This window comes from Ochotona princeps, chromosome 3 (assembly GCF_030435755.1).
Source record: "Ochotona princeps isolate mOchPri1 chromosome 3, mOchPri1.hap1, whole genome shotgun sequence".
Taxonomy (NCBI): domain Eukaryota; kingdom Metazoa; phylum Chordata; class Mammalia; order Lagomorpha; family Ochotonidae; genus Ochotona; species Ochotona princeps.
The window spans coordinates 61,071,101-61,087,367 of NC_080834.1; the positions used below are offsets into that span (position 1 = coordinate 61,071,101).

The 16,267-nt window shown below is 44.4% G+C and overlaps 3 protein-coding genes and 1 non-coding gene across 4 annotated transcripts in view; 1 reads left to right on the plus strand and 3 right to left on the minus strand.

Moving 5' to 3' along the window:
- Positions 1 to 412: 412 nt before the first annotated feature.
- On the minus strand, positions 413 to 519 carry LOC118758925 (U6 spliceosomal RNA). The gene has a single exon (XR_004995874.1). It is a non-coding gene; the product is annotated as a U6 spliceosomal RNA (small nuclear RNA).
- Positions 520 to 6,547: 6,028 nt separating this feature from the next.
- CGGBP1 (CGG triplet repeat binding protein 1) lies at positions 6,548 to 9,691 on the minus strand. The gene has a single exon (XM_058661772.1). The coding sequence runs from the start codon at positions 9,689 to 9,691 to the stop codon at positions 9,188 to 9,190; it is 504 nt and encodes a 167-aa protein (XP_058517755.1). The 3' UTR covers positions 6,548 to 9,187.
- Positions 6,548 to 11,520, minus strand: LOC101525306 (uncharacterized). Its single transcript, XM_004596565.3, has 2 exons — positions 11,325 to 11,520; positions 6,548 to 9,710 (listed from the first exon to the last, which is right to left on the minus strand). Exon 1 carries the CDS (start codon positions 11,518 to 11,520, stop codon positions 11,443 to 11,445), a length of 78 nt encoding a protein of 25 aa, XP_004596622.2. The 3' UTR covers positions 6,548 to 9,710; positions 11,325 to 11,442.
- A 907-nt stretch (positions 11,521 to 12,427) lies between these two features.
- ZNF654 (zinc finger protein 654) overlaps positions 12,428 to 16,267 on the plus strand; it is an 87,902-nt gene continuing 84,062 nt past the window's right edge. The window contains exon 1 of the mRNA XM_012930189.3: positions 12,428 to 12,707. Within this exon, the coding sequence (XP_012785643.3) occupies positions 12,528 to 12,707 (180 nt within the window). The 5' untranslated portion in view covers positions 12,428 to 12,527. The remainder of the gene's footprint in view (positions 12,708 to 16,267) is intronic.

Sequence of the window (16,267 nt, forward strand, 5' to 3'; positions counted from 1 at the left end):
TTCTCACTCTGTGTCTCTTTCTTTCTTTCTTTCTTTCTTTTCTTTTCTTTTTTTTTGATGTGCAAAAGAAGATTTCTTTATTAACATATCTTTTCTCTTTTTTGTCACTTTTTCTATATTCGTCATTTATATAAATTCTTATTTCTTTTTTTTCCTTTTTTTTTTTTTTGTTTATTAATTACATTGCATTATGTGACACAGTTTTATAGGTACTGGGATTCCTCCCCACCCCTCCCTAAACCCTCCCCCCATGGTGGATCCCTCCACCTTGCTGCATTGCCACAGTTCAAGTTCAGTTGAGATTCTTTCATTGCAAGCATCTACCAAGCATAGCGTCGCGTCATTTTATTGTCCAGATAAGTTCAACGGCTTCTTGGGCAGACCATCTCTGGTATGAAGGTAGAGCCAGCAGAAAAATATGGAACGCTTCACGAATTTGTGTGTCATCCTTGCTCAGGGGCCATGCTAATCTTCTCTGTATCGTTCCAATTTTAGTATTTGTGCTGCCGAAGTGAGCACTCTCTCCCTCTTTCTGCAACTGCAATTTTGCCTTTCAAATAAAGCAAATCTTTTTTTTTAACTCCATTTTTTTTCTTTATTTTTGACAATCTTTTCATAGTTAATTAGGGCTAAAAGGCTCACAGACTATAGGAAAGTGGGTAAGAATATTATTTTCACATTTTTCCCCTGTATCTGGGGTAAAGGGAGTGGTAAAGGGAGAGGCCCCACTCACCCTCCCACCCATCCCAGGTCCCAGATGTGGGGCATGCTCCGAGAGTCTTGCACAAGTGGTTTTCATAGTTCAACAGTTATGAATTGCTGCCAATCTCACCATTCCAAGCACGATGAGGTCGCTGAGGAATCTACTGATTGACATAGTCCATCTTAGAGTCTTCGTTTGCCCAGTTTTTCACTGCCAACACTGGCTGCGGTGGTTGATCGATTTGTTCTGTCCTCTGTCTTTTCATGGTGTAACTATCATGATATAACTATTGTGTAGCACTAAAAACACACTAATCCTTTCCTCATAGGAGGTACTATCCTTTAGTTTGAAAACCTGTCACTTAAATACTGTGACATATAATTAGTAATTCTTAAATTTTATACTCTAAAGTCAAGATAACATGAGAACAAGAGAAGGAATAAACATTTTCTTGCATTTTTTGATACATAAGCATAAATACTTATATGTGCATGTGTATGCAGACACAGACATCTGCGTAGTGAAATAAGTGGGAGCCATTCATCACAACTGCACTCGTTTCTGTAGCCAGTTGGCTGGTTCTACTAACTATTTGGCATTTGCTTTTCACAAGAAGCCCAGCTGATGGTGGTTGCTTGCCTGGTGACGTGGTTCATGTCTTCATTCCTGAAGGATATGGGCTATTCGCAGTCCTGCCTGGATCAGTTTGATCTTGATTTCAAGAACATAGTGGTGCTAGCAGACACCTTGCCTCCTGTTCCACACATATCCTTTTCAGCTCCACTGTTGAGCAGTAGTCAAGATCAGCTACCCCAGTTTGTATAGTAACTCCTTTTACCTGTTCTCTGAGTATGAGGTGCTCAAAGAGGTCAGTTGGCTCCCTTGACTTTCAGCTCAAAGGAAATGTCTCTTGGTGGAAGCATTTTTTTCTTTTGGAACTAAGACCTCCAGGCTGGTAGAAACTGAAAGGATGGGAAGAAAAATTGTACTTGTGGGTTAATTATGTTACTTACATTCCATAATCCATGATTCCACAACCCGTGGATCCATACCCATTTCACATTTTCTGTCTTTTAACCATTCAAACATTTCTGTCCACATAACTTTTCCCAAAATTTCTTTGTCATCAATTTTCTCATCACTTTCTTCTAAGTCCCTGTTGGTAATCACAAGGACCAGAATGGGTGTGGAACAGGCCAGGCTGTAGGGCCCACCGGTTCACATGACAGCCAGGTCTGGGAGTGGGCCAGGCTGAGTGAGACTATAGCACCTATTGTCAAGTTCCAGGTCTGAGGACCAGCCATGCCAGTGTGGCTAGCAACACCTGTTGGCACAGACAAGATCTGTAGTTAGGATAGGGTCTGGTGAGATCCAGGACAGGGTATAGGCCAGACCAGATTGGACTGTAGCACTTGGGGGTTCACATGAAGCCTAGCGGGTGAGCCAGCCTAGAAAGGGTGTGGATCAGCTGGCTAAGCTGCAGCACTGGCTGGCAAGTGCTGGAACTGGGTGGGAGTCATGTCAGATGGACTGTAGTACCCCTGACAGCCTCAGGCTCTGGGCCTGGGAACATATCTGTCAGGGGAACTGTGAGCACACCCCTGCTAGGCTGTACCTATCACTGCTGAGTATGGGAGCCAGGGTTGGGAGGGGGCCAGGCTGGACAGGGAGGGCAGTGGCATCTCTCAGTTCACATGAGAGATGTGACTGGGGACAGAACTGAGCAGGAAGCTGCATCCAGATATATGCATTGCCTGGTGCAGGTGACAGACAAAACCTGACCATGCGCTGACTGGCACACAAAGAGTTAACTCTGAGGTCACCTCCTTTGAGGTTTCTTGGGGAACTTCCCAACTAGACTGGTGGACTCAGACCCCAGTTACAGGGAAGATCACAGAACATATGGTCTGACCTTAGAGTGCATCTATCATGGCTGGGTTTCCTCAGCTGATGCCTCTGCAATGGACAGCATACCCAGATGCACAAGGGGGCCATTATGCTCAGCTTATTTAGGCCAGCGGGGGATGTTGACTGCCTAGTCAGAGGATGGAAAGCAGAACCCGGCCAAGCTATGCATTATATTCATGGGTCTGTGCAAGTGCTGAGGTGACTTTGTCAAACAATGGGCCTGAAAGATTTTCTCAACCCTGGAGCAATGAAAACAAAGACTTCGCAATACTATCAAAACCACTCAAGTAACACCCTTGGAACAGTCTTCCCACATCAAGGACTCTAAGGTGTCATTAGATAACTGTCCTTTATCTTTGGATGCTGATGTAGTTTGGCAGTAAGGAGCAGCCCCTTCCTGCTCCTCCCTTGTGAACACAGGTATGGTTTGTCTCCTTTTGGCATAATAACACTGTTCCATTTGGTATGCATTCTTGTAATTTTTTAAATAAAAAATTTTAATCTTTATTTGAAAGGTAGATTTACAGAGAGGAGACAGTGAGAGGGAAGGAGAAAGGGAGAGAGAGAGAGAAAAGAGAAGAGAGAGAAATATCTTCCCTCTGTTGTCTCATTTTCCTAAGTGGTTGCGGTGGTTAGAACTGAGCCTTTTCAAAGCCAGGAGCCAGGAGCCTCTTCTGGGCCTCCTATGTGGGAGCAAAAATCCTTGGGCTCTGTGTCAAGTATACATTGCTCTCCTTCTTCTTTTTCTATTTAATTTAAAACAGGGAACTGGATGGGAAGTGACTTGAACTGGCACCCACTTGGGATCCCACTGCATGCAGGGCAAGGATTAAGCCACTAGGCCACCGTGCCAGACCTTCACGTATACATTCTTACATGTGCTCCCTGAATTCTTGCTTGTATAACTTTAAAAAACTTGATTATTTGGAGTGGAATATTCCAAATCATGGGCCACACTTTTGTGTCTCCTCTGTAGATTGCACGCCCAGAGTTTAGTTTTGAGAAGAACAGTGTGGTTAGGTTCCGTCCTGAGAAAAATCAGCAGCAGAAAGGTTCTGGATTCAGAGAGCCAGCTCAATGGAGAGTTATAATGAGGAAGCCAGAGAGTAGTAGCTAGGGATTAAAAAACTGATTTTACTATGAATCATATGTTACAGTTTTTTCATTCTGTTGTAACAAATACCACACCTGACAACTTAACAGAATGGTATTGTCTCTCAGTTGTATGACAAACAAGTGTTCAGACCAAAGTTTCAGACAGCTGATGCTTCCGAGGGCTGCTCCAGGCCTGTGTCCTAGCATTGGCTCCTTTGTTGCAGGCCACCTTTCATGTTCCTTGGCTTTGGCTTACATCCTCCTCCTCTCTGCTTTAGTCTGCAGACAGGGTTGTTTGCTGCTCTTCCCTTTTTATGAGGCTCCAGTACTATTGTAACAGGGATCCACCCCTTAACTACATCTGCTGCAACTCTTGACTCCACATAAGGACACATTCTGAAATACTAGACCAGGATTTCTTTTCTTTTTTTTTTAAGATTTATTTTATTTTTATTACAAAGTCAGATATACAGAGAGGAGGAGAGACAGAGAGGAGTATCTTCCGTCTGATGATTCACTCCCCAAGTGAGCCGCAATGGCTGGTGCTGCGCCGATCTGAAGCCAGGAACCAGGAACCTCTTCCAGGTCTCCCACGCAGGTGCAGGGTTCCAGTGCTCTGGGCCGTCTTCGACTGCTTTCCCAGGCCACAAGCAGGGAGCTGGACAGGAAGCGGAGCTGCCGGGATCAGAACTGGCGCCCATATGGGATCCCGGGGTGTTCAAGGCGAGGACTTTAGCCGCTAGGCCACCGTGCCGGGCCCTAGACCAGGACTTCTGATATAAGAAATTAAAGTAGTACATAGAAATTGATATGAACATATATCATGATACCTATCTTCGTTGAATTTTTTGCCACATAGTGAGATACATTTTGTCATTACTTAACACTTTCGAAACTTGCATCTCACACCAGAGTATGTGGGATCAAGTCCCAACTGTATTTCCAATCCACCTTCCTGCTAATGTACCTGAAAGGTAGCAGATGATGCCCTGAGTACTGGGGCTGCTGCCACCCACCTGGGAGACCCAGTAGATTGTCTCCTGTCTTTGGCCGGGTCCAGCCTTAGTTGTTGCATATACCGGGGGAATGAACCAGCCGGTTTTCTCAGCCTTAAAAAACAACAAAGAAGCTGGCTAAGACTGGTTTGCCTCTTGCCATTGCCTTGAGTGCTGGTTACTGAGTTTTGGATCTCAGGTCAGGATTCCATGCTGATGAACCAAGGAAGCAGAGTGTGACTGTTTCACTACTTCAACTCTGGCTACCCTTTTGGGAGACTAGCTGGAGTTTTTGACTCATCCTGAACCAGCCCGAGCTGTTTGAACCTTTTGGGGAGTGAATGGGAGATCACTCCGCTTGCCAATCCAATCCATCTCCCAAGGAATTATTTCCTCTGCAACCTACTGCCCTCAATTTGGCAGGAACAGGAATTTTTCTAAAAACTGCAAATTAGCAAAAACAAAAACCTACCAAAATTCTAAGGGTTAGCTTTCATGCATTCTTTTGGTCCCAACTGGTAAATGAAAATACAGGTTTTCCAGGAAGATTACCAGATGCAAATGATAACCTTTTTCTTCAGTTATTTTTTTTTAAAGATTTATTTTTATTACAAAGTCAGATATACAGAGAGAGGAGGAGACAGAGAGGAAGATCTTCCATCCGATGATTCACTCCCCAAGTGAGCCGCAACGGGCCGGTACACGCCGATCCGAAGCCGGGAACCAGGAACCTCTTCCGGGTCTCCCACGCAGGTGCAGGGTCCCAATGCATTGGGCCGTCCTCAACTGCTTTCCCAGGCCACAAGCAGGGAGCTGGATGGGAAGTGGAGCTGCCAGAATTAGAACCGGCACCCATATGGGATCCCGGGGCGTTCAAGGCGAGGACTGAAGCTGCTAGGCCACGCCGCCGGGCCCCATAATTATTTCCTAGTAGAAAACTAAAATGATTACATCTCTGACTACTTTTATATTTTAGGATTATAAGTAGCTATGTTGTTTATCTGACAAAATGCTTTTATATTACATATCAAGGATTAAACTATAAAAGGGGGCACAACTAGGATGAAAACCAAACAATAAAATTCTGCTGACCTTTTGGAATGATAAAATATATTTGTCATTGATATGCAAAATAAATTGTGCTTTCAAAAACAAACATTTTTTGAAATTTATTTCTAAAAGTCAGACAACCTTAAAAAAGCAACACGTTTATACTAAGGATACATGCATGAGCAAAAAAAAAAAAGCACGGGAATACAAAAGTGAACATAGTAAACCTTTAATTAATTAATACAGTATTCTGGATACAAGTAGAATACCACTAGATAAGAACTGTATTTACTTCTGGCATCTATCGTTATAGACTGAGATAAACCAAGGTTTAGGATAGCCACTTCACTAGTCACATTTTGATCAGTGCTGAGCAGAAGCTAAAGAACATTTTAGGCCAAGACTTCCAATGATATTATAGAATCAACCTCTCATGTGAATGCATCAAGTTCACGTTTTCATGCGAGCCTGTTCTCACTTAAAGGCAGTCGTCAGGGCAGGTCAAACCATGAAGAGCCCTTACAAAGACTAAGCACCGGGTGAGGAATTGTCTGTGGCTTTTGTTTTGGACCACTTTCAACTTTATTTTACTTACATGTGTTTTCCATTAATATTCACATACAAACTCTTGCAGGCAAAATGAACTTTACAGCTTGGAGATCTTGCCAACAGTATATATGAGTTTTTAAGCAATTAATACTTCACAACAATCCCAAGCTGACACTTAATTAGTTTTAATGGTTAAGATGCAGAACTTTTTGAGTTTTCTGGTCCCAGAAATTTCAGAAGGGCCAAATGCATTAAACTCAAAGGAGCATTTGTTTTATTTGAAAACAAAGCAAAAAGTAACGTTAATTGTAGATGATAATGGATAAAGTAGCTATAAAGGCTCTCATACACAGTCACCCTGTACAAGATGATTACAGTGTCCTTCAGGCTTGCTATATGCCCACAGACTCAGAAACCAACAAGAAGGTTAACATTTCAACAAATCAGGAACTATTTACTGTAAGCATATATGAACTTCTGGAAGACATACTATCAAACTTGGAGAAAACACTATTAACAGGTAAGCATGTATTAAAGAAGGCAGTTTATAAATCAAACATTACAAAGCTTATGTTTATGCGTACAACTTACAAAATAGAAAAAGCTATTTTTCCAATAGTATAGCATCACACTAACACTATATAGTTAAGAAAGCTTCTGTACACATTTACTGTATCTCCAAAGCAGCATATGCCTCATTCTCATTTATTATTTAACTTACGCCAATCAGTTTCATGGACTTACACCAGTTTGAGCAGGCTAAAACAATCTTTCTGCTTTATTTAACTATGAGACAAAGCTAACCAGTTTTAGGGAACCAGCCTCATAATCAGTGAAAATATTAAACCCTCGCAAGATGGAACACTCTTAAGCACATGATACAATCCAACAGCCAAGACTATGCCCCTAGACAGAGTCCAGCAGGAAATATTAAGGAGCCTGGAATAATACATTGTTATAGGAGACCTAAATGATTAGCTCGCCAATAACTATTAGAAATTCAAACACAACTTATGGATGTTTCTCTGGTGCAACATCATCCAGCTTACTGCTTAGGACTACTAAAAGCTGACCTGCCACTACACATTTGTGGTTAGTGCAAATTAAAACCAACACACGGAGCAGGCTGAATCGTGAAATTCCAAGGAATTAAATGATTAACTTACTTTTGAATTTTGAAAATAGTGCTACTAAACTCAATTATTTCCCTAGCCGTTTAGATTGCCTACTGTCTTAGACAATTAAAGCAAAATATGGTTGCCTGCAAATTCCTTCTTAGAGGAAATAATAGCAAAACATGTTTTGGTTGTGCTTTGCTGCTGGTTTCCTCACGCACTGCTTTACTGAGAGCACTACTGGAGGCATTTATTATGCTACTGTAACATAACCAAAGCAAGAAAAGTCATAGTTAAAATCCTGACAATTTTCTTGTGGCAGGCTTACTTTTTTAAGTGAAAATAAATCAGAATCTAAAATCACATGGCCATTTTTGACAACAATCCTTTCCTTACTTTTGTTGTTTAACTCCCAAGTCACACAGGATATCATTTCTCAGCAATCTGTAATGGGAATATATTTTATAAAAAACTTCAACGTAAATGTTTTGAAAGAATTTAAGATTTTCAGTTAAAGCACTAGCCCAAGTTCTCAGGTATTACATTTTTAAAATACAACTTGGGTTCATAACAGACAACATTTAGCTGGGCTAAGCTACTCTGAAAACCTTACAGCTTGAGGTTCAGACAGATCATTTCCTGACCAGGGTTGACCTTTGCCAGAATTGTCCTCACCCAGACAGCTATGCAAGGATACTGTCTGAATGCCACTACTGAGTTTTAGAATTTCTGGGTAATTCTTTACCATCCATGCTTAAACACCTTATACCACCAGGCGCAAAACAGATAAAAATGGAAGCAACCTTGTTTCTAATCAACCTATCTAAATAAACCTAAAAAAAATCTTAAGGAAAACTTAATATTTAAATAGTAATTTCTTTATGATCTGTTTGGTCAGCCAAAAAGTAGCAATCCTCAGTAAAAAGGAAACTTGACCATAAATTATCTACCTTATTAAATTAAAATGCCAAAGTCTTTCAACACTAAGATATAAAGAAAAGTTCGTAAATTCAAGATGATGCTCAAAATGAAACTATGGTTCAAAGATGGGTTCATTGTGAGACTAAAATCTTGTCACTGCAAAATTCCCCACAGCTTTTGGCACTGACATTAAAAAGAAAAAAAAAAGATTTCAGTCTTTTGGTCATTTGAAGCTGCTACTAAATACTCTAGGCATTTAAAAGGGAGAAAAAAGAGTGAGGAACTGAAGGCTAATCAAGGCAGCTACCTCAGATAGAAGTAAAACAGGTGAAATAAAATAATTTCTGCTAGGAAGCTGAAGAGAAAGAATAGTTTCCTTTCACCCCTTCCTGTTGGAAGAGGATCCTCTAATCAGAAACAATTCCTCTAAGTTACTGAATGGTGTTGCCTGGCAGCGGCTTCAATTTCCTACACTGGTCTTCAACCCAAGTAATTAAGTAATCTCATAAGGAATAATCATACATGGCAACAGGGTAAAAAGCAGGGCAGCTCTTCCATGCAAACATTTCAGGACAAAAGCCATTAATTTTAAAGATAACCATCAGGTTTCAGGAATCCTAGCACACTCTAAAGCCAAGTTTTGCTTTATACCATCGGTGACTAAAATGAACAAGTTTTGCAGTGAGATTTTTGTGTTTTTTTTTTTTTGCCTGCAACTATATACACATTGCAAAACTATTCTGCATCACATGATTTCAAATGAAATAAATATAAAAAATGAACCACACAATCAACACATAACTTTAATACTCCACATTATTTATCTTGATCACAATAGTGGAACCTCCTTGTCAACACTCTTGTGAGTTGAGGAGCTGATTTTCGTTCTCATATCCATCGGGCAGATACGCTCTCCTCAGCTGGTCTGACTTAGGTATGGAGCCTCCGTTCTTCACGTGGCGAGACAGGAAAGCCCGGACGGCTGGGTGATCAGCCTTCTCAAGTGGGATGTTGGCTTCCAGGCACATTTTCACAAAGTCCTGGATAACACTGACTTTCTCTGTCTGCGCAGTACTGTTGCACTGCAGAGATGCAGTCAGCGGCCTCTGCTTCTTCCTCACGTTTTGCTCTTCAAATTCTGCCTTCCTCTTAGTATGAGTCTTTGACTTGAGGTGGTCACTAATGGCAGACTTGCGAACATGATTCAGAACCACATTGCAGGAAGTGCAGAAGAGTTTACCGCCGTCTTCATGCAGCTCCCCTCCAAACTCAGTGACTCGATCCAGGGGAGTCACATACAAAGCAGTCTTAGACCGGTTCCGAGCAGGTGGTGCTGTTACTACAAATCTCTCCATTTTGACTCTCAATATGGTTCTTTCAAAAGAGAAACAAAGAATGACAGGTTCATTCTGGAAGTGATACAAAAAATGCTAGGTATATAAACACTCGATGATTAAAGATTAATTCAACTCAGACTGTGTGTACATCAATCCCAGCTTACCTGAAATATGTGAAAGGAAAACAAAACTACAGTAAGTTTTTATCGACAGCAAGGCCCATTCCTTCATTCTATTCCATAAAATTCAAGTAAAATTACAACCATGGCAAAAAAACTAAAACTATCTCAGACATCACTGTCTCAGGAAAACTTAATCACAAGCCCACACTTTAGAACACCAATTATGTTACATGGTGGCTCAATTGGCTAGTCCTCCCTCTTCAAGCATCAGGATTTCATAGGGGCACCAGTTTGTGTCCCAGCTGTATTTCCCACCCAGCTCCCTGCTGTGGCCTAGGAAAGCACTGAAGATGGCCCAAAGCCTTAGGACCTAGCACCCATGTGGGAGAACCAGAAAAAGGTGCTGGCTCCTGGCTTCAGACCAGCTCAGCTCTGGCCATAGTGGCCACTTAGGGAGTGAACCGGCAGATGGAAGATCTTTATGTATTTCCTCTTTGTAAATCTGCCTTTCCAATTAGAAAAAAAAAAAAAAAGTTGTTCTCTGCACCCACATGGGAAACAGAGTTCTAGCGCCCGGCTTTGGCCTTGCCCAATACTGGCAACTCCAGCCATTTGGGAAGTGAAACAGTAGATCTCCCTCTCTGCAACTCTGACTTTCAAATAAATAAATAAATAAATACTTAAAAAAAACTTTGCGATTTGCTCAACTTCAAGATGAAATTACGGTCTGTGTAAACGACAGGAAAAAAAAAAACACCTCATTTTTAGGTGTGCTAAAACTATGCTCTGTATCACAAACAATGGGGAATTCTAGTTATCCACAGCAGAGAAGTAATAGCTGGGTAACGCTAGAACATACATCAAAAGAAGCTTACGTCGCCGATGTGTCTAGCTCCCGAGATGCCCAAGAATCCCTCTAGACATTTAATTCGCAGATATTCTGCAAATTGCAGGTTTTAATAAACCTAATTTGATTTTTTTCCCATCAACTTTTTTTTCTTCTATCACTCTCATCTGCCAAACATTGTTAGGCAATACAACGACAGTGTGATTCCTGCCTAAAACTTAATTCCTACACATCTGTGCTTTTAAGTTGATGGTTATGTACTTTACACTCCAAAAAAATTTACCTCAATTACGATTACTGTTTCTAAAGTAGTTACGAAAAACGTGAAGGTTATGCTAAGTAAAATGTCTTCCACCTTAGAGATTTGGATTTCAAAGTTTAAAAAATAAAGCAGCCCACAATTCTTTGCAGCACAAAACGTCCAACCACTGCGCAAATGTGAAAGGCCCACATTTTCCAATGTCTCGTAGCTTTTAGAAAGTCTATTTGTGTTGCTGCAGAGGTAAATCATTCACCCAGGGAGGACGTTTGAGTTTACGAATCGGGAGAACAAAAGTATTTTCAATGGATGTATTTTAAACAGATGAGAAAGTTATAAAGTTAAGTAATTGGCCAACAAAAGCGTCTAGTAATTTACAGACCAAATAAAAGTCGCCCAAAGTGTTCAAGTTTAGATGTTTACCGGGTTAGTTTCCAGTTTTTTTCCTCTTGGTACTCAGCAGTGACTGATCTCCCGCACAAGGCCAGAGAGGCATCAAACCCTGGCACTTGCCGTCTGTTCAAACGCGGAGATGCCTCGATCAGTTTTTCAACAAGTGGTGGTGGGGAAAGAGTTTCTGGGCTTGTACCCTGCTTCCCCTGAGGTGCCAGGAAGTCATGCCTTTACTGCAAAACAAGAAACACAAATGGGAGGGAAAAAAAAATGGAGGAGGAAGAGGAAGGCGAGGGGGGCGGACGGACACACGAACGCGTTTGTCCAGCTCGGCTCCCAAGCAGGTGTCTCTAAGAAGTGCACTCCGCAGGTCGCTCGGCCCTAGCAGGCCGACGGCGCCGACCGCCCTCCCGCGGCGGCCCAGGCCCGGGGCTCGGGCGAGGCGCGGGACCCGGCTGGCGTGTCGCCCGCCTCCCCCGCGCGCCCCGCGGCCTCGACCCCGCCGCCAGCCGCCGGCCCGGGCGCTCGGCCGTCCCCGGGGAGCCGGCCGCTGTCAGGCTTCCCGTCTCCTCCCTCTCTCTTCCCCGGCTCCCCGGCTCCGGGACGCCAGGCCCCGGGCCCACAGCCCGCACCAACGGCCGGGCCCACCACCCTCGGCCTCCCCAGCTCCTCGGTACCGTCGGGTTGGGGGCCGCTGTTAGGGGAAGTGGACGAGGTCCTTCCGGAAAGGAGGGCAGGAAGAGCAGGAGGGCGCCGCGCTGAAGCAGGAGGAGGACGCGCCGTTGCCGCCGCCGCCGCCGCCGCCGTTGCCCGAGCGAGCCCCGCGGCGGCCGCCGTGTCCCCCGCCGCGCCCCGTCCTCCCGCACCGCCTATGGCAGAGCCCGTGGGCGGTCCCCAGCAACCGCCGAGCAGCCGCGACCAACGGACGGCGCGGCTGTCAAAGAGACAGCGTCTTTGGCCAATAGCACAGGAGAGGCGGGTAGGCGCATGATGGGCGGCTACTTTTCTCCAATGAAGACTGGGGGCGTGGGTGGGCGGAGCCGGAAGTAGAGCCCAACCGAGAGGCGCCTTGTCCGGCTGGGGCGGAGGGAAGGGGGAGGGCGTAGAGGAGGAGGACGAGGCGGAGGGGGAGGGGGAGGAGGAGGAGGGGGAGGAGGAGGTTAGCCGAGGCAGCTCCGGCGGCGGCGGCGGCGGCGGCGCAGGGGCTGGTACGCGCTGGGCGGCGAGAGCCTCATGGCGGAGGAGGAGAGCGACCAGGAGGCCGAACGCCTCGGGGAAGAGCTGGGAGCCATTGTGGAGCCCCCGGCGGGCCCGGTCGGGCTTGGCTGTGCGGGCGCTGGCAGAGTCGGCGGCGGCGGCGGCGGCGGCGGCGGGGGGATCAGCAGTCGGGATTACTGCCGACGCTTCTGTCAGGTGAGGCGCCCGTCGGCCGCCCGGACTTGTCACCCGGCTCCCGGGCCTCCTCCTCGCGCGTCTCCCGGCCTGGTCGTCCGCAGCTCCAAGCGCTGTCCCGGGGCTGGCTGCACCAGTCCCGGCAGGAGCGGGGGGTCATCCAGCCCCGCCGGCGTCTCAGCCTTTTCTGGTTCGGGGTTTGAGGTGGTGGTGGGGGGTGGGGAGGGAGAGGGCGTGGAGCAGGACGAGGGTGACCCCGCAGGCTTCGGGGTGGCCAAGAAAGTGAGAGTTTGTCGGGCCGTGGGGGTGGGGGCGAGGGGGTCAGCTGGCCGGAAAGCCCGGTGCTGACACGCCTGCTCCTGCCCCGCGCAGACCCCTTCCTGTCCGCGGGTCCCTCCCACCCGGCTCCTCCGCACTTGCTCCGTCTGCCCTCTTGCCCTTCGGCTGGGACCCTGGCTGCGCAGGGGGCCCTTCCTCGCCGCGGGGTCCCTCTGTCACCCCGTGTCTTGGGGGACCCCGCAGCGCCGGGGCTCCGAGGGGCTTGGGTTTACTTTTATTTTCGGGCAGGGGTGCGTGGGGTTTGGGGGGGGGGTTGCTGAAGGCGGATGGTTGTCATCTCTGATTTCCTGACGCTCCTCCCTGGAGACGCGCACTCTTTTCTAATTAACTGCTAATAGAAAAAGTCGTTTTTCTTCAACTATTACTCAGGTTACACCCCTCCCCCCCTTTCGTTAAATTACAATGTATTTTTCTTAGCCTGTGACGGTGAGGTGGTTACTTTGCTCAGTCGATTACCATTAGGATCTGTCGCACTTTGACGCGTTTATAGTCAAGTGTTGTAGCACCGAGGTACTTGTTTAGGGGTAAAGTTTGTGTGGTCTGCGTTCTTATCTACCTGCGTTTATAATCTGAACTTTTTTTTCTCATTCCCCACACAATTGTTTGGGAGAAAGGAATTTACTTTTCCATCGTACCACTTCAAAACAAAAATGTTAGGCTTGGATACAGTAGAGTTCAAATCCCGGCCCCAACAGTTTTTAGCTGTGCTATTTTGGACAAATTACTTCATGTCTCCGTGCCTGGGTTCCCTCTGCTCTCATAGTCGTTAGCGACAGGGACTTGTTGGGGGTCCCTTTGAAGTCAACTCCGTTCCGGGAACAGGGATGAGATACATTTTCACAAATGGGTGTCACAGTTACTAGTTGGCTTGTGTTCCTCCAAGCATTTAAACGAAAAGGGTGGGGTTGACATATTAGTGTAAATTCTTAACTCTACAGTTTAAATTGTCTTTTGATTTCTCTGGTGTGGGATGAGTTGGTGTTGGAGGTTGGAATTTTCCAGGATATAATGGATGTGTTCATTTCTTGGGAATTGCTCTCTATTTAAACACTTTCTAGAAAATGTGTTTTAATAATTATTTACTACAAAGATTAAGTGTCACACTTTCAGAGCCCTCATTTTCTGTGTTTTACATCTTGAACCCATGCTACTGAGATTTTCATACCTATTGAAATTTTACACTTCAGAAAATTAGGATAAAAATGATGTTTTTAACATTCAGGTGTGGGAAATTGTTATTTTTATATCATTAATGAGCTGCTTGGTTACAGTTTGTTAATTTACATGATCAAAATAACCTTGTTGCTGAAGAGTTTGAAATTTTATTCATCAGGCAGGACACCTTTGGAGAACTTTTAACTTGGATTAATTTTAAGCACACTTAAATTTAGCTTGTGAAAAATATTGTCTGACCAGGTACAGTGAAATATTTTTAGAACTCATGGAGTTGATTATTTTGTAAAATCTCACTGCCTGCCGTGTTTCCAGGAACTAAAGCCAAAAAGGAAGGGCCTACTGAGTTTTCCTTTGTATTGCTGAGGCAGGAGAGCGACACTGACATTCTTTCATGTTCCCAGCTTTTACTTCACACCTGATTCTATCTTGTAGGTTATCTCCGTAAAGTTCTTTTTATATTTAAATGTTTAGTTTTGTAAGATTTGCTGAGGGTAATGTTAAGTAACTTGCATTCATTAATAAATTACAAAGTTGTGAGTAATCATAAAATAGATAGTAACAACTTGGCTGGCTGACAGTTAGCTTAAATACATGCATCATGCACATGGCCTCATGATAATTGTGACTACACTCCAGTTTCTTTTCCTCCTTTAGGAGGGAAATATGAATCCAGGTTTCCCGGTGGTTGTGTGGATGAAGGGAGGGGAGGAGCCCTTCTCTGTGAGTTGGGTGCTGGTGTCTACTAGCACAGGGAAGGGACCACAGGAGATGCTGTGTGGGGCTGGCCTCCTGGGCCCTGTCCCCTCAGCCTTGCCTCCTGTTGGTAACCTCTCCGTTGATGGCTTCAGTAGATAGGTTCTGCTTTGGACAAGCAAGCGGTTCTTCTGGAAGGCAGGTTGAAGTTACAAATAAAAAGTTATTTGTGAGTTTTCTTGTACGAGGTGAGTTTTCTTTGAGGGATGGGGGCAACAAGAGGTACAGAGGGGAAAATATTCCTGGAAGTACTCAGAAAATCATGGATGAAGCTGGGCAGGATATCCTTTCAAGGCGGCACAGTGTAACAGCTGCTCCAGGAAAGATCTCTGCCCTCCCTCTCACTTGCTAGGGGCTCGGACATCTTCTCAGGTTTTGAAGGTTGTAATATACTTTGTTTTTGGCACAGTACATGGGAGGGTTTTTTGTTTTTTGGGTCATAGATTATAAATTGAGCAAGCTATGGAAATTTATTTCAGTGCCAAAATTAATATAATGAATATTGAAACACTTTGCTGCGTTGATTAAAATAGACTTAAAATTATTTCATAATACAGTGGGCTTAATGGCCAGTCAGTGAAGATGTTATGAGTATTAAATGAGGGAATGGACATAACGTGCTTAGTACTTGTCTAGCACATGGAAGGGCTTAAGTAGACACAGGCTATTAATATTTCTCATGTGAAATCCTCTGAGTGTTTAAGTAGAACATTAGAGATAATCTGTAAGCAGTTTATAGTTTGTATTCCAAAGTGAACTTTAGAAAAGTTTATAGATGCTCCAATTCTGCATTTTGTCACTTAAACAGGAAAGCCAGATACTACTAGTTGAAGCAGTACAGGACCATTGCTTGCGTGCTGGGGTCTCTAAGGTTTCCCAAGGGGACAGCTGACAGTCTGGAGATACTTCTGAGTGCTCTGATGGCGGGAGGAGAGGCCAGAGGAGCCAGTGAGCATCCGGTGGTGGTCAGGACAGACCTGGCCAGGAGCTGGAGGAACCTTGCTGTGCTCTGTGCTGTGCAGTTCTTAGTAGGCACTTCGTATGTGTAATGCCTGGACAGTGAAACATATGCCTAAGTGGCAATTTTGAAAGCCAAGAAAGGATTTACCTCTTTTAAAAAATAAAATATATGGTAATATCTCTTAATTTAGAGTAACCCATGTTTAATTGCTCTGGGAAAAGCATTCCTTAGCTCTTGTTCTTGGTATACAATTTATTTTTACTTGTAAATCCTGACTTTTTTCTAGGATTTCAGTATCTTTTTAATGCATTCTTGTGATTAATTTGAGTTTCTCATGTAAAAAAAATCTTGG